An 18,779-nucleotide genomic window follows, 5' to 3' on the forward strand; every position below is an offset into this window, starting at 1 on the left:
AAAAAGAAAAAGAAAAGGTCACCAAGACGTAGAGCAACCATGAGCTAATTATCATTAATACAAACTGGGGGGTATTGTTTATATACACGTATCTCATACCATAGCATATTCCTAAAACACATCTAAACCTGCTCCTTGAGTGAGTGGGAGAGGGTATCTTTTTATCTTTACCATCTCTCAAAATATGTTTCAGTAAGCCTCTCCTTTTGTAGCGAGGCCTCCAACTATTCCATTCTAAAAACATGAAAAAGTTTTCCCAAAAAAAGAGAAAATAGAGGGACCGTAGACTGTATCCATACTTGAAGGATACATTTTTTCGCTGAGCTGATACTGCTATCAACAATTTCCAAATCCCTGGTGTTACTTGAGTGCCTTCGGATAGACTGCCAAATATTGCCCATTCGGAAGTTATAGGTAGGCAGTTGACCAGGTGATGGTTAACATAACCCAATACCTGAGTCCAAAATCTCCATATTACTGGACAGTGGACACTCCCATAAACAGTATATTAATTCAGCCCTTTGAGAGACGCACCTGGGGCATGAATGATTTTCCGTCATCCACATAAGGTATCTACAATGAGGTGACAAATATGTCCTATGCAATATGTTCAGAAATAATTCTACATAGGTTGCTGCAGGGACTACAGTAGCTTTTTTGTGATTAGGGGTGGGAAGTGGACGCTCCATTGTGCCAACCCAGTTTTTTATGAATCATGTTGCAAAGGAGTATGAAGGAACGAATAATGTATCGAGACTGCTTTCTGAGAGGGATTCTCCCTTGTCAAAATCTTGTCTAAAATGGGCATAATTCAGACCTGATCGTAGCTGCAAATCTGTTAGCAGATGGGCAAAACCATGTGCACTGCAGGAAGGGGGGAAAGATATAACATGTGCAGAGAGAATTGTCGTTAAGTTAAGCATAGATATCGGAAATGAGGCCCTTAGTGTTGGTGCGTTTCCAGCTAATGTATTCGGAGGGGGAAAGTTTTCTATTGAGAAGAGTGGTGGTGATTGTGGAGTGGAAGTGTCTAATTTGCAGATAGCGAAAGAAGTCCAAAGCAGGAATTACTGTTTCATCACGAATATCTGCAAATTGAGTGAAGGAAGCATCAAGAGTAATATCATTAATATATATGTTACCCAAGCGCCAGGTTGCGTAAGAGGATCTACACGTACCTGGGGGGAAGGCTGGATTATGGAACAATGGAATCAGAGGAGATGGGTGTGGGGCCAAAGTAAACCTTCTATTTGCCAAGTCTCACGTATCTAGTGAACGGCATACTACAGGGTGTGAAAGGACCGCACCGGGACGCTGGCTCCTACGGAACCACAGTAGAGAGGACAACGTGGCCAAACCCATTTCCTCCATCTCGATCCTCACCTAGACCTTCCCCTTTCCACCCTCATTAAACCATTGTGCACATTGAGAGAGCTGTGCAGCGTAGAAGTATTTTCTAAAGTCTGGGTTACCCAGTCCACCCCCTCTGGAGGGGCGCTGGAGTAGTTTAAGTCTGATGCGAGGGCGTTTACGATTCCAGATAAAAAAGGACGTTTGGCGTTGCAAGGTTTTAAAACATAGGCAGGAATATAAACTGGAAGAGTCTGAAACAAATATAAAAGTCGGGGGAGCACACTCATCTTGACAGAATTTATCCTGCCTATCCAGGAGATAAAGTAATTGGACCATTCCAATAAATCATCTTTGATTTTCTTCAATAAGCTAGGATAGTTTGCCTGGAACAGTTGGTGGTGATGGTGAGTCAAGTACGTACCGAGGTATTTGATTTTATTTTTATGCCAGCTACAGGGCAGCATAGTTTCCAAATCATGTTTGAGCGCTGCCGGGATATGAAAATCAAGAACCTCCGTTTTGTCAACATTAATTTTATAACCGGAGATTTGAGAATATGAACGGATCTCGGATAAGAGAGAGGGAAGGGATCGGGCTGGATCCGTAAGAGAAATCGGGACATCGTCAGCGTATAACGCAATCTTGTGCTCGGATAAGCCTGTAGACACCCCGTGAATAGCTGTGTTACTGCGTATCTTTGCTGCCAGAGGCTCCATGACTAGTGCAAATATGAGAGGAGAGCCGTTGCCTGCCTGGAGCCGTTGCCAATCCCAAAGCTAGCAGACGAAACACCGTTAACCAAAACCTGGGCTGACGGGGAGCGGTAAATTGCTTTGATCCCATCTAAAAGTTTACCAGAGAATCCCATCTTACCAAGGACTGCGAAGGCAAATGACCACGAAATGCGGTCAAAGGCCTTCTCCGCGTCGAGAGCCAGGATAAGGGAAGGAGACTTTCGCTTTTGGATGGAGTAGATTAGGTCTATGGCCCTCCTGGTGTTATCTGATGCCTGGCGTCCAAGGATAAACCCGACCTGATCTGGGTGGATCAGATCAGACAACAGAGGAGCCAAACGGTTGGCTAATATTTTTTCACATATCTACAGATCTACGTTCAGTAGCGAAATTGGTCTATAATTAGTGCATCAAGTCGGGTCTTTATCAGGCTTTGGGATTACAACAATGTCAGCCCGGGTCGTCTCCGGCAGAAAGGAGGCTCCCTCAAGAATGTCATTGAATAAAGTGGAGAGATGCGGGGCCAGTTCTTTCGCAAACAATTTATAGTATTGGGCTGTGAAACCATCAGGTCCTGGGGCGGCAGACGTACGCATAGAGTGTATCGTAGCTATTGTCTCCTCATCCGAAATCTGACTATTAAGGGAATCTAGCTGGGTGTCAGATAGGGCTGGCAGAGGGGCACCAGACAAGTATGAGTGCACTCCCCCAACCCTGTCAGGAGACAAAGGGGGTGAATCAGACAGATTATAAAAGGAGCTATAAAAAATTCGGAAGTCTTCGGTCATCACCTCAGGGTCGTATGTATAGGATCCACGCTGTGGCGAGTACAATTTATCTTTTGCGCCTAGCGCCTGTTTACGGCGTAGTTTATTGGCCAGCAGGGAATCTATTTTATCCATTTTATCGTAAAAGCGCTGCCGGAGTTTCTGTAGAATAAGCGCTGCACGGTTAGAAAGAAGGGTATTAAGTTGACCCCATAGAGAATCAATTTGAGAAAGCAGAGAAGCATCAGGAGATGTTTTATGTCGAGTTAATAAGGTGGTTATTTCGGATTCGAGTGTTCGGATCTCTAGCGCGGCTTTTTTCCTGATTGCCGGCGATTTTGACATCAGGACACCACCTATCGTGGCCTTGTGAGCCTCCCAGAGGACACTAAGCGAGATGTCAGGAGACGCATTTTCTGAGAAATAGCGGGTAATTGCTAACCTAATTTCATCTAAAGCAGAAGGATGTTGCAGAAGCGAGTCGTCAAGACGCCATTTATACTTTCTAAGAGGTGTACGGTATATATCTATGAGGAGATAAACCCCAGCATGGTCTGTCCATGTCAGTGGCGTGATGCCGCATCGGTAATCAGTGGCACAAGGGCAGAGGAAATATGAATCATATCGATCCTGGAGTAGTGTTGGTGCAGAGCTGAAAAGTGGGTAAAGTCTTTAGCATGGCGGTGTTAAGATCGCCAGGTATCACAGAGACCGTGGTGTTTTAAGGAAGCAGTGAGAGTACGGGAGGCCCTAGGGAGGGTCGTCATGGAAGCGTGAGGAGGAGGGCCGGCTCTATCCATCAGCGGGTCGGTGATGGTATTAAAATCGCCTCCAATAATAATAAGACCCTGCGCTTCTTTGGACAGGCGTTTAGACAGAGAATCAAAGAACAGAGATTGGTCATGGTTGGGAGCATAAATGGAGACCAAAGTGAGAGTCACAGAGCGGAGGGTACCCATTACCATGAGAAACCGTCCGTCTGGGTCCATCACAGTTCTAGAGTGGATAAACGGGATATTACGGTGGATTAAAATGGCCACACCCCATTTTTTACAGTCCCCCGAGGCGAAGTAAAACTGAGAAAACCATTTACCTCTATAAGTCGGGTAAGGGAACCAGTGAGATGTGTTTCTTGGAGAAAGGCAATATTGTCGTTTTCTCGCCTGCAGGCACTCAGAAACACAGTGCGCTTCCTAGGAGAGTTCAAGCCATTAACAATGACCGAAAATATTTTAAGGGACATGGCTATTCACAAAAGGGAGTGCTATATATTGCATAAGCCTCCGTTAGCCATCGGACAATGCAGGGCGAACGGCAGCGGGGCACCCCCTCAGCTCAAGGAGTCTCACTGTCCACAGTGCGCTGATGGGTCCAGTCAGGCAGAGGAGGCTGGAGGCGTAGCGATTTAGAGGGTGAGGCCGTAGCGTCGACTGCAGGTGATGCTGGGAGGAGATCAAGCTTAGCCAGCAATTCCTGCCCTTGGGTCAAAGTTTTAACAGAGTGGATGGAGTTGTTAACTGAAACTTGGAGTGGTATACGTATTTTTGTCATGAAGCCAATCTCTTAAATAGCAAAGATGGGCAGCGTGACTGCAGGCACTAATTAGGTAAATTAATACCTACATCGGATCTACTCATCTGAAGCTTTACAATGCCAGTCATGACCCTCTTACCATTCCAAATGAAAGTACTTATTATCCTCTCATTTTCCATAGTATCTAGACAATAGGAAGAGACTGGAAAGAGTAATTAATTCTTGGGAATAATGGGGGTAATTCCAAGTTGATCGCAGCAGGAAAGTTATTTTATTTCTGTGCAGGGTAAATACTGGCTGCTTTATTTTTACACTGCAAATTAGATTGCAGATTGAACACACCCCACCCAAATCTAACTCTCTCTGCACATGTTATATCTGCCTCCCCTGCAGTGCACATGGTTTTGCCCAATTGCTAACAGAATTCCTGCTGCGATCAACTTGGAATTACCCCCAATATCTTCACCAAGTTTGCTCGACCTAAGTAAGAGAGGTTAAGATGCCGCCACTTTTCTGCATCCTCCCTAACACTACGCACAATACTGTTCAAGTTAAGGACATATAGATTATTTAGATTTTTGGAAAGTTACACCTCTATATATGCAATTGATTTAGTCACCCATCCAATGGAAGTCTCCTTAAACCATGCCGGACGTGCATAACCCTGTCTCAAATAAAGCGCAGCAGACTTCTCAAAATTAACCTCAAAACCTGACACTAATCCAAATTCTTTAATATGCGCCATCAGCGGTTCAAGGGTCCAAAAGAATACATTTAAGAAATAGACAGGTATTTGTAATAACATAGCAACAGACATTTTCCTGTAAGATAAGGGGCCGGATGTAATGACAACCGAGTTCGGCATCCCTGCGGGATGCTGGCTGTACTCGGACATTTTTTTAAAGGGGCAATCACTTACAAGGGATGGTTTTGCCTTGTAAGTGATTGCCCCTTTAAGCAAAGTCCGAGGGGATAATTCAGATCTGATCATAGATGTGCTAAATTTAGTACATCTACGATCATTTACTCTGACATGCGGGGTGACGCCCAGCACAGGGCTAGTCCGCCCCACATGTCAGGGCCTACCCAACCCCCCCCCCTGCACAGGTGTAAAAGCATTGCACGGCGGCGATGCTTTTGTACCTGGTTAGGAGCTCCCTGCCAGCGCAGCTGCTGTGCGCTGGCAGGCCGCTACATGCCGCACCCTGGTCACAGCAGCTGCGTGTGGCATCACACAGCCACCGTGGCCTGCCCCCTCAATGGCGTTCCTGAGGTTTGCAATTCAGGATTGTCATTACCAATTTCAAACGTTGCCATTTGGTCTATCCACGGCTCCGAGGATTTTCACCAAAGTGATGGCGGAGATGATGGTTCTCCTTCGCAAGCAAGGAGTCACAATTATCCCATACTTGGATGATCTCCTGATAAAGGCGAGATCCAGGGACCACACTCTCCCTGACAGTTCTTCAACAACATGGTTGGCTCCTAAACTTGCCAAAATCACAGTTGATTCCAACGACGCATTTGTCGTTTTTGGGAATGATATTAAACATAGAACTACAGAGAGTCTTTCTTCCAGTGGAAAAGGCTCTGGAACTTCAGAGTCTGGTCAAACAAATTCTGAAACCAGCAAGAGTGTCAATCCATCAATGCATTCGGTTGCTGGGGAAAATGGTTGCGGCCTACGAGGCCATTCAGTTTGGCAGGTTCCATGCCAGAGTGTTCCAGTGGGACCTGTTGGACAAGTTGTCCGGGTCCCACCTACACATGCATCGGAGGATAATCCTGTCTTCCAAGACCAGGATGTCACTCCTGTGGTGGCTGCACAGCTCTCACCTCCTAGAGTGGCGCAGGTTCGGGATACAGGACTGGATCCTAGTGACCACGGATGCAAGCCTCCGAGGCTGGGGAGCAGTCACAATGGGAAAAAACTTCCAAGGAAGATGGTCAAGTTAGGAAACTTGTCTCCACATAAATGTTCTGGAGTTAAGGGCCATTTACAACGGCCTTCTGCAAGCGGAACATCTTCTTCGAGATCTGCCTGTACTAATCCAGTCGGACAATGTAACAGCAGTAGCGTACATAAACCGTCAGGGCGGAACGAAAAGCAGAGCGGCAATGGCAGAAGCCACAAGGATTTTCCGCTGGGCGGAAAAGCATACAAGCGCTCTGTCAGGGATCTTCATTCCAGGAGTGGACAACTGGGAAGCAGACTTCCTCAGCAGACACGATCTCCATCCAGGAGAGTGGGGCCTCCACCAAGAAGTCTTCGCAGAGGTGACAGGTCGTTGGGGAGTTCCTCAAGTAGACATGATGGCTTCTCGTCTCAGCAAGAAGCTTCAGAGATATTGTTCCAGGTCAAAGGACCCTCAAGCAATTGCAGTGGATGCACTGGTGACACCGTGGGTGTTTCAGTCGGTGTATGTATTCCCTCCACTTCCTCTCATTACAAAAGTTGTAAAGATCATAAGAAGAACAAAGATCCAGGCGATCCTCATTGTCCCAGACTGGCCAAGGAGGGCTTGGTATCCAGATCTTTAGGAATTACTCATAGGAGATCCCTGGCCTCTTCCTCTGTCCGAGGACCTGTTACAACAGGGGCCGTGCGTGTATCAGGACTTACCGCGGCTACGTTCGACGGTGTGGCAGTTGAGCGCAAAATCCTAGCCCATAAGGGTATTCCCAGTGAAGTCATTCCCACACTTATTCAGGCCAGAAAAGGGGTAACGTCTAAACATTACCACCGTATTTGGAAAAAATATGTTTCTTGGTCTGAATCCAAGAAGGCTCCTACGGAAGAGTTTCAGCTAGGACGTTTTCTCCATTTTCTACAAGCAGGTGTGGATGCGGGACTAAAATTGGGCTCAATTAAGGTACAGATTTTAGCCTTATCGGTTTTCTTTCAGAAACAATTGGCCTCCCTTCCAGAAGTTCAGACTTTCATGAAAGGCGTGTTGCACATCCAACCTCCATTTGTACCTCCAGTGGCACCATGGGACCTTAATGTGGTGTTGCAGTTCCTTCAATCACATTGGTTTGAACCTTTACGGAAGGTGGAGTTGAAATTCCTCACTTAGAAAGTGGTCATCCTGTTGGCCTTGGCATCTGCAAGGCGGGTGTCTGAGTTAGCGGCCTTGTCTCACAAGAGCCCTTATTTGATCTTCCATGAAGATAGAGCTGAATTGAGGACACGTCAACAATTTCTACTGAAGGTGGTTTCTTCTTTCCACATGAACCAACCTATTGTGGTGCCTGTGGCTACTGACGCCTTCGTTGAGTCAAAATCTCTGGATGTGGTCAGAACTTTGAAGATTTATGTCGCCAGAACGGCTCAGCTTAGGAAAACAGAGGCTCTGTTTGTCCTGTATGCTCCCAGCAAGGTTGGGTGTCCTGCTTACAATCAGACCATTGCACGCTGGATCTGCAACACGATTCAGCAGGCTCATTCCACGGCTGGATTCAGGGAAGGCCCATTCCACTAGAAAGGTGGGCTCATCCAGGGCGGCTGCCCGGGGGTCTCAGCATTGCAACTTTGCCGAGCAGCTACTTGGTCGGGGTTAAACACCTTTGCAAAGTTCTACAAGTTTGACACCTTGGCCGATGAGGACCTTAAGTTCGGTCAATTGGTGCTGCAGAGTCATCCGCACTCTCCCGCCCGTCTTAGAGCTTTGGTATAACCCCATGGTTCTAATGGTGACCCCAGCATCCTCTAGAACGTATGAGAAAATAGGATTTTAATACTTACCGGTAAATCCTTTTCTCTTAGTCCGTAGAGGATGCTGGGCGCCCGTCCCAGTGCGTACTGTATCTGCAGTTATTAGTTGTGGTTACACACATGTTGTGTTACGCTATTGTCAGCATGTTGCTGCTATTGTTCATGCTGTTGGCTTGTGTTCTGTTTAATGCCACGTTCTGCGTCATGCTTGAGGTGTTAGCTGGTATGAATCTCACCTTAGTTTAACAATAAATCCTTTCCTCGAAATGTCCGTCTCCCTGAGCACAGTTCCTATAACCGGAGTCTGGAGGAGGGGCATAGAGGGAGGAGCCAGTTCACACCCTTTCAAATTCTTAAAGTGCCCATGTCTCCTGCGGATCCCATCTATACCCCATGGTTCTAATAGTGACCCCAGCATCCTCTACGGACTAAGAGAAAAGGATTTACCGGTATGTATTAAAATCCTATTTTTACTTCCACTCATTCTTTTCCTTAATCTTCCATATTTTCTATTCATTTCCCTTTCACTCTTCATATTAATTTCTTTTCCTCTCTTCCCCCTTTCCATTTATGCTGTTTTTTGCTTTTGCTGCTTCTCTCCATCAGGTAGATTTTTTAAAACCGCACATATCGTGCGGGTATAACGCTTCCTGCTTCGACTCTTTACCGAGGCAAAGCAGGAAGCAGCAACACCGAGTATAAACATATCAGGATGCTGAAGTGGGGGAATAAAAACTTCTCTGTCTGGCGAACCTTGCTAGAGCCCCACAGCGCATCAGCCTAGTGCTGATGTGCTGTATCTCTCACCCAAGCTGGCTCCACTGGACATGTGCGAGATCTAGCTGTTATCGCGAGATCTCATATACAGTTCGGAGACGGCAGCCACCACAGCCAGGGAAATCGCTGTCCCTGCTGTGGTGAATGGGCAATAACACTTGCAGCTGCCAAAAGCATGTCGGAACGGTCAGTGCAGCTGACTGTTCATACATTGCCACGCACATTAGCGTGCTATCTTACAGATTGCAGCGCAGATAATGACAGGGTTGTGTAAAAGTTGACAATATTTAAAAACCATTGCAATTGTTAATGTAACCAGACGCAACTCTGATGAGAAGTGCGCCACTATACCTTAAATGAACACGTTATAAGTGTACTGCACTCCAACCCGCAAAACATTTAATAAAGAGAAAAGTGGAAAACAGATACAGAAATGCAGTAACAACTGATCAAACAATAAATACAAATATGCAGAGAAATGCAAGTACAGTATAACACTAATAGGTCTTACATGGTAACAGACCAAATACATACGCTGCGCCACTGGATTCCAGGCCTCAGTCATCTAGCAAGATGACCTCTGAGAAAAAGGTGACTCCTCCCTGGGCCAGGTGAGTGTCCGTTTATACAATGTTCCAAAAACTAGTACAATGGGGAATGTAAAGGCCTGTACACACTGGCCAATATATTGGCCGTTCTATTGAACGGCCGATTTATCGCGGGTCCGTCGGCCAGTGTGTACGGGCGATATGTCTGTGAACTCCGTCGTTCACAGACATATTGCGTCGTCCCCGCAGCACAGCCGACGGCCAATATATCTACTGATATATTGGCGCATCGCTGTGTGTGTACGGGCGGTTGCGTACACATGCTGCGGCAGCCGGTGGTGATTGACATGCCCGCCCAGTTCATGACGTCAGTCCTCGATGGATCGGGCAGTGTGTATGCACAGCACGCTGCCCGATCCGTCCATAGATATGTCTACTGATCAATTGATCGGCAGATATATCTATCAGTGTGTACCCACCTAGATCTTCTTCCATTGGCCTAGGGGCGGGACATATTCAGTACACCGTAGGTCGTTGGTCAGTTTGAACACTGGGCGGAGCCTAATCTTGGGATGTGGTTACAGTTGTTTACCTCTGGGCTTCTGCCTAAAGACCAGTTTAAACCGACCACAGTATCATACAGGAATATACATGAATCCGGTATCGCTAATAACTTGTTGCCGCAATATGTGACAATATCCTCGCAACCAACGGATTATTACTTATGTGACCCTAAACAATTTTATCCCATATAGTTGTCCATCTGTGTAAAGACTATGTGTAACTCATTGTGTAGGGTACCGGTCAGTACTGTGTAAACCATAAAACCATAATACATACGACATATCACTATTAATTCAAGTATCAATATCTGGTTTAAATTGAATATCACTGCATGGTCGCCTGGCTTAGATCAACAAGAAACACACAGGGTTCTGATATGTGCATGAATGTCTGTTAAGCACACATTCAGGAATCTGCATATCTTTAGCTATTGTATGGTATCTGGCTTCTTGTTTGTTAGAGACAATGACAACACGGGATCAATGGGATCATCACCAAGCCTCAATTGTTCATGCTAACAATTGAGGCAAACAATGGTATTCACACATTCAATCAGTCAAAGGTCTATCTTCCATAGACACAATGCCTGTTTGGACAAAACAATCGGATATGTTTAGGAGACTATTTGATTTGTATTTCTGGATGTAACACATTTGAGTGTATGTAAGAAATATTTGCTATTGTGTTACAGTATGATATTTATTAACAAATGCGTCCTCTACCGTATTGTAGACGCATCCATTAGTAAATGCCATAGTGTATTCTAAATATCGAAATATGCAATTTGACTTTGACAGGTGCACAGCACCCCTGTCATTCAGTGCACACCGCCGCATTAATACAAGGCCGAGAAGTGGTAGCAGTGTACATAACGTGCTCTGATACCAATTCTCCCCCATACCGCCGTTTCATACATCTACCCCCATGTTCCTGTCCACTCTCCTTCTCTTCCTTTCCGTGTCCTATTTGTCTTTGCTTTAATTTCCTTTGCTCACGTCTGTTTTCTCATTCCTTACCCTAACCTTGCAAATAGGATATATGTTTCACATAAACGCTGTAATTCAGGATCATTCTTTTAATTAGTAGTTCCCTGGTAATTTTCTAAAATCCAACAATGTCTTATTACATTGAGAGCAGATTGCTGACTGTTCTAATAAGTGTTTTTATTAATCTTTTTTTTTCCAGTATGCTTTGTGACACCTATAATTTCTATGTAGATGTTCAGATTAAAATCGTTAATAATCTTTTTGTCTTCAGCTGTCAGGATTCCTGCCAATATTAGAAAGAAAGCTCTTTGCTAAATATGTAGTACTTATTATATTAGTTCCTTTTTTAGCCCTCATTTACCAGCTGCTTAATTATACTGTGTGCATAGTAATAATTATAGTATTTATTCATCTGTATGGGTTGTAACTTGCTATTTCTCCATAACATGTTTTTAGGTTGTGCTACAGAATCCCTTACTCTTCTACTGATAGAAATTACAGGGAAATTACAATAATATGATTAGTTTTAGTGGGAAGTTTAGAAGTTTACAATTGGCGGCTAATCATTCCTCTGCCTTGCAATAGCCACGTGCACTTTCCAGTAACATTTATGTTCCATGGTTAAGTATGGCTCTGACATTTTTTGTTTTATGAGACCTTATTAATCATGTGAATGTCCTTATACTTCCCCTACTCTAAGTATTGATTCAATTATACCTTTTACGCAATTAATCAGGATAATACTAAGGAGATAAAACAAGTCAAGTAAAATAAAAACTTTTATTACACTTGTAAGGACAAATCACATATAAAAGTAAAATATCAACACTATTAGGTATAGCCAACCTCCTACCAAAATTGGTTATGCAGTATGCGGTAAAAGGCGGTAAGTCCCGGCTTCCTATTGTCCGTGCACGGTGCCACGTTTGCTAACAAGAGGCATTAGCGCCTATGTCTTGACCCAGATGCATATGGACTGTCATGTTGCATAGTCGAAATAAGCACATACACTTTCCTTACCTGAAACTGAAGGAATTATTTTGCCATTCCATGTATTAAGTGTCCTCTCACCTCTTAAATTGTAAGCTAATTTGGGCAGTGCCAGGGGCTTAAATTCAGGAGACAATGGAAGGCAGTCAGTCTCTGGAAGCAAGCCCTGAGGGGGGCACACTGACCTCCTCTATTGCTCCAGGTTCTGCTTTTTGCGCCCCAGATCAGTAATAATCAGGAAGCCACAGTTCTCCCTCTCCCTGTCTGGGTACTGCTGGGGTGATGGAAGTGAATATGGACTGTGATCTGCAGGAGTCAGGGCCCCTCCCAAAACAGCCGGCATGTGGAGAGACTTCCTCTTGAGTGCACACTTCCCCGACCTTAACGTCCCCTCCTCCTTGCATCTGTGCAGGGGGCACCCCCTTAGCAGATGACACGGGATGGGTCCCTCTAACAAGCCCAAGTCCAGGTAATTAGTACCCCCAACCCCCCCCCCCCCATCATCTTGACGACCCTGGAGAGAGTGTGTGTCTGGGACCTGCCGGGATCGGGTGTTAGTAGAGAATGCCAGATTTCAGAAGCCCTGTGTGACAGTGACTGTCCTGCGATGAGATGTACAGTTTTTCTGGCACTGCTACACCATTGCCTGTCATATTATATGATAGGCACCAGCAGCAAAAAGCCTGTACAGCCCAGCGCCGACCATACCGCTTGTGCAACTTCCATCATTGTGATCATTGACAGAGGTGAGCGTGCTGCAGAGAGGAGAAGAAAAGGGGAGGCAGCAAAGTTAAGTATATTATGAGTGCTTGCTAAAGAGATAAATTAGACTGCTGGAGACAAACGAAGGGGAGATATTTGATTTCTGGAGCCACACAAGGGTGACAGAATTGTTTGCTAGAGACACAAAGTGGGGAGAGATTTGAGAGCTGAGGACACAAGGTTGGGGGAGATTTGCTTGATGGATGGGAGAACACAAGGGAGAGAGTCTTGATTGCTGAAGACACCATCGGCCTCCCATCGTCACGGTAAGGCCGCTCCCCTTCAAAGTGCAGGTGGTGTGGTGGTGGTAGTGGTAGTGGGGGGGGGGGGGGTTGGGCGGCAAGAGCCAGAATCTAGCCTAGGACATCAAAATGGTCAGGGCCGGCCCCGATAGCTGGACTAGACAAAGCTCATCGTAATAACATTTGTAACACTTCTAGCACATTGAAGTTTAATCCTACAAACCATCTTGTAGCAACAACCCGATCTGCTTCAAATCTAACTCAAGGGGGGGTATTCAAATGTTTGAAAAGTCAGTTGGATGTCTGTTTTTTTCCTATCTAATAGACAGGAAAAAACCAGACACCCAGCTGACTTTTCAAACATTTGAATTCCCCCCGAGGTGTTTTAATTGTTTTGAGAATCATCACAACATCTTTTGGAGTGTAGAATGAACTTTACAGTATGGAGTTTTATCTCCATAAAAATGTATTACAGCTGCACTGCAGCCTTCCCATGTTGAAAATATTCAAGGTTACGGAAAATCTCTAGCCGGCCAACACCTATTATTATTATTATTATTATTATAATAATAATAATAATAATAATAATAATAATAATAACAACAACATTTAATTATATAGTGTGCCATCATCCTTTGTTTTGTTTTACAATTGGCGACAATATTACAGCAAGTGAGTATATTTTATTTATTTTATTTTTCTACTCTACTTGGTCTTTCCAAACCATCTATTTGCCCAATAACAGTAATAGATGAGTGTGCAGGAAAAGGGGACATGAGCATGTGAGTGTGCAGTGATCATTAAATTAGGGTATATTCAGTCACAATGCCAACAATAATATCACGTCCTAATATGGATCAAGGCTATTTACCCTTTCTCATTGTAATTAGTATGTGCTAGTATCGTGGCCAATATGAGATGCCAAGAAACCTATTAAAATTGTCTTTTCTTCTGCACAATCCATGGAAAACTGTGTTCTATTTAAGCAGTATATGTCTTATTATTTTGGAAATTGCCAAATGCTATTCATCTGAGCTAAGTACACTTTACTCTTGTGGGATGTTTTGTTCGGATTCTTCTGTAGATTTTCTAGTTTGGAGTTGCCAAGCAACGCTGTTTGCTTCCAGCATCAGATAAATAATAGGGTCAAAGAGAGCAAATCTGTATCATACAAATTCTATTATACCAATATGGTCTCTTTCTGCCCCATAATGCTATTTTTTTTTCTATTTAATTTGTAGGCAATGTAATTGTATACGGGAATACACTTGATAGTTACACTACAGTTGCTTCTCTCTTGTCAATGGGAATTAGCGGCTTTCGCATCCATTTGGTACAACCTCCACTTACATCGAACATCACTTGCTTTAACAACTACACCGTAGAGGAAGCTGTGCAGAGAGCCTTATCAGCAGCTGGTGTGGCTACCTACTACAACTGTAAGCTGGCGCAGTGGAATGACGGTGCTGATCCAGAGCCAATACAGTGTGTTTCTTTCACTACTGATACAAAGCCACTAAAACTACAGTGCACTGTAAGTACAAGTATCTAATTATACAAAATACTGCACAAAGGGTATATATATACAAAGTGTATAGGATGCCGGTTCACCAGGACCAACGTGTCTAATAAACTGTACACAAATAGGCCAATTCAAACAATTAGGCCAGAGTGTCATATTTGCCCTTTTGGGACCTATATCTTGCGAGAATTTACACTGAAGTCACTTCAAAAATGCAAATACAGATAATACAGAGTAGTACGTTTTAGATCGCATCTACGCTTACAGTTGTGCTCATAAGTTTACATACCCTAGCAGAATTTGTGATTTTCTGGCCATTTGTCAGAGAATATGAAAGATAACTCACAAACTTTCCTTTCACTCATGGTTAGTGGTTGGGTGATGCCATTTATTGTCAAACAACTGTGTTTACTCTTTTTAAATCATAATGACAACAGAAACTACCCAAATGATCCTGATCAAAAGTTTACGTACCCTGGAGATTTTGGCCTGATAACATGCACACAAGGTTGACACAAGCGGGATTGACTGGTTACTAAAGGTAACCATCCTCACCTGTGATCTGTTTGCTTGTAATCTGATACGTTCACTGTACTTGGTACTCCTGGAACTGGGTGGATGAGCCCCAAGTACAGGAACGTAATGCTGCAATAGATACAGAGCTCGGCAGCAACCCCTACGGAAACCCGACTCCGTTGTCTCACCCTCGTTGTCCGCTTATGCCTGCGAGACTATGGTTTCTTGGGCCCACGGCAGCCGCGTTTGAAGGGCAGATTATGTCTGCCCAACTCCGATGCCCCCCCGGTCTTAGTTGGAGACAAGGCGTAAACTGAGACGGGATGATGACAAGGGGAACCTCTAACTAAAGACAGAAATACAGAGTTAGGGGCGCTACAGAACTAAATGAAAGTATGCGCGGCTCAGCCGCCAAGACTAACAACAAAGGCAATGCTGTCCACACGCCTACACGACACTGTCATATACCGGCGAGGACAGCCAACGCAGAACCTCTGCAGAAACTCCAAAACAAATATAACAAGAAGCTGCGGCCTAGGCCGAGGGATGCGGCAGAGCCGCTATTCACGAAACCGGTACGAATACTGGCAAAAGGACAGGAACCCCCAAAGTAGCTGACACAGGCTCTCAGGACCGGAGGACAGGCAGAATCCCAAACGACAGACCGGTGGACACCAAGAAGCCGGATACTGGATCAGTCACAGACAAAGCCACAGGACTTCTGGACAGGAATGCTTCAAGGCAGGATACTGGATCAGACACTGGATCAGACACAGGACTCCTGGACAGGAATGCTCCAAGGCAGGAAGCAGCTACACAGAAGCTATCACCGGCATCTGTGTAATGCACTGAGAGAGAATATAACAAGGATTTCTTCCAATCACAGCAGGGACCCTAATTAATTATGTTGTGCAGCTGCCCTGCTGCACGACTCCAAACTGACAGGTGCAATTAACAGACAGGTGAGGCTAAACACATGGAAACAGGCTGCAATTACACAGACTCACCACCGACGGCAAACAAGAGTCTTTCTAAACCAGAGCAAAGGAAATCCTGGCCTGCAAGAGAACTATAACATAAAATACATGAACAGGAATGAACCACTGCTTGTGGTTCATAACAGTACCCTCTCCTTAAGGGTGGACACCGGACACCCCATGACACCCACGGGGAACAGAAACAGACGTATAACATAAAATACATAACCAAAATGCAAAACAGGAATGAGCCACTACCATGGCTCATAACATAATCAGTGTGTGTGTATAAAAGGTCAGTGAGTTTCTGGACTCCTGAAAGACCCTTGCATCTTTCATCCAGTGCTGCACTGACGTGTCTGGATTCTGAGTCATGGGGAAAGCAAAAGAATTGTCAAAGGATCTGCGGGAAAAGGTAATTGAACTGTATAAAACAGGAAAGGGATATAAAAAGATATCCAAGCAATTGAGAATGCCAATCAGCAGTGTTCAAACTCTAATTAAGAAGTGGAAAATGAGGGATTATGTGGAAACCAAATCACGGTCAGGTAGACCAACAAAAATTTCAGCCACAACTGCTAGGAAAATTGTTTGGGATGCAAAGAAAAATCTACGAATAACTTCAGCTGAAATACAGGACTCTCTGAAAAAAAGTGGTGTGGTTGTTTCAAGATGCACAATAAGGAGGCATTTGAAGAAAAATGGGCTGCATGGTCGAGTCGCAAGAAGAAAGCCATCACTACGCAAATGCCACAAAGCATCCCGCTTACAATACTCCAAACAGCACAGAGACAAGCCTCAAAACTTCTGGAACAAAGTCATTTGGAGTGATGAGACCAAAATTGAACTTTTGGCCACAACCATAGACATTACATTTGGAGAGGAGTCAACAAGGCCTATGATTAAAAGGTACACCATTCCTACTGTGAAACACGGAGGTGGATCGCTGATGTTTTGGGGATGTGTGAGCTACAAAGGCACTGAAAACTTGGTCAAAATTGATGGCAAGATGAATGCAGCATGTTATCAGAAAATACTGGAGGAAAATTTGCACTCATCAGCCCGGAAGCTGCGCATGGGACGTATTTGGACGTTCCAACATGACAATGATCCAAAACACAAGGCCAAGTCGACCTGTCATTGGCTACAGCAGAATAAAGGGAAGGTTCTGGAGTGGCCATCTCAGTCTCCTGGCCTCAATATCATTGAGCCACTCTGGGGAGATCTCAAACATGCAGTTCATGCAAGACAGCCAAAGAATTTACAGGAACTGAAGGCTTTTTACCAAGAAGAATGGGCAGCTTTACCATCTGAGAAAATAAAGAGCCTCATCCACAACTACCACAAAAGACTTCAAGCTGTCATTGATGTTAAAGGGGGCAATACACTGTATTAAGGAGGTCATTCCGAGTTGTTCGCTCGCAAGGCGATTTTAGCAGAGTTGCTCACGCTAAGCCGCCGCCTACTGGGAGTGAATCTTAGCTTCTTAAAATTGCGAACGACGTATTCGCAATATTGCGATTACACACCTCGTAGCAGTTTCTGAGTAGCTTCAGACTTACTCGGCATCTGCGATCAGTTCAGTGCTTGTCGTTCCTGGTTTGACGTCACAAACACACCCAGCGTTCGCCCAGACACTCCTCCGTTTCTCCAGCCACTCCTGCGTTTTTTCCGGAAACGGTAGCGTTTTTCCCCACACGCCCATAAAACGGCCTGTTTCCGCCCAGAAACACCCATTTCCTGTCAATCACATTACGATCGCCTGAGCGAAGAAAAAGCCGTGAGTAAAAATCCTACCTTCATAGCAAATTTACTTGGCGCAGTCGCAGTGCGGACATTGCGCATGCGCACTAAGCGGAAAAACGCTGCGATGCGAAGAAATTTTCCGAGCGAACGACTCGGAATGACCTCCTAAGAACTGGGGTATGTAAACTTTTGATCAGGGTCATTTGGGTAGTTTCTGTTGTCATTATGATTTAAAAAGAGTAAACACAGTTGTTTCACAATAAATGGCTTCACCCAACCACTAGCCATGAGTGAAAGAAAAGTTTGTAAGTTATCATTAATATTCTTTGACAAATGGCCAGAAAATCACAAATTCTGCTAGGGTATGTTAACTTATGAGCACAACTGTATGTCTGAAGTAAAGGCTTATTGAGGCAACCGCAGGCTATAAAGAGTTGGACATATGCAAAATCCTTTACTGTTTGGAGGTGTATATGTCACACCTTTTATGGGGTAGGTGCAAGTGCACATTAATGATGATGACTAGTAGTAAACCGGTTACACAAGGAGAGACATTCACATTGTTAGATGCTTACAACTATGCAAATATGATTCAGTGCACACAGCTTTGAAGGAAGTACTTCGGATTTACTTACTCTTAAGTTTGTTGTTTGTTTGTTTGTTTTTTTCATATAACTTTTCTATTCAGTTAGTACTACAGGTAAATAAGGTAAAGCGGATTCTACTGGAAATATTTACATGAGGAAGAGAATGAGAGAAGATTCCATATTAAGTTCTGAGCTTCAGAGATTCTAAGAACCTGTAGGGTTTTTAGCAGTGTAAAATAGGAAATCAATAAGACATACTGTACAACGTGTATCGTAAGGAGATAGGGCCTTTTCATCATATGAGTTGTATACTTTATTTTGATGTTGGGATTCCACAGAGAGCTATATCTTACACACCTGGCCACATGCATATTCCCTATCATGGACATAATAGGGAGTTCTTCCCGGGACACTATGGAGTATATTTTCTAAACTGCGGGTTTTAAGAAGTGGAGATGTT

General features: G+C 44.4%; 1 protein-coding gene across 3 annotated transcripts in view; it reads left to right on the forward strand.

Moving 5' to 3' along the window:
* Positions 1–18,779, forward strand: part of CFAP61 (cilia and flagella associated protein 61) — an 844,658-nt gene that overhangs the window by 598,032 nt on the left and 227,847 nt on the right. For all 3 annotated transcript variants that reach the window (XM_063918168.1, XM_063918169.1, XM_063918170.1), the window contains one exon: positions 14,213–14,505. In XM_063918168.1, the coding sequence (XP_063774238.1) occupies positions 14,213–14,505 (293 nt within the window). The remainder of the gene's footprint in view (positions 1–14,212; positions 14,506–18,779) is intronic.

The sequence above is a fragment of the Pseudophryne corroboree genome, chromosome 4, assembly GCF_028390025.1.
Source record: "Pseudophryne corroboree isolate aPseCor3 chromosome 4, aPseCor3.hap2, whole genome shotgun sequence".
NCBI lineage: Eukaryota > Metazoa > Chordata > Amphibia > Anura > Myobatrachidae > Pseudophryne > Pseudophryne corroboree.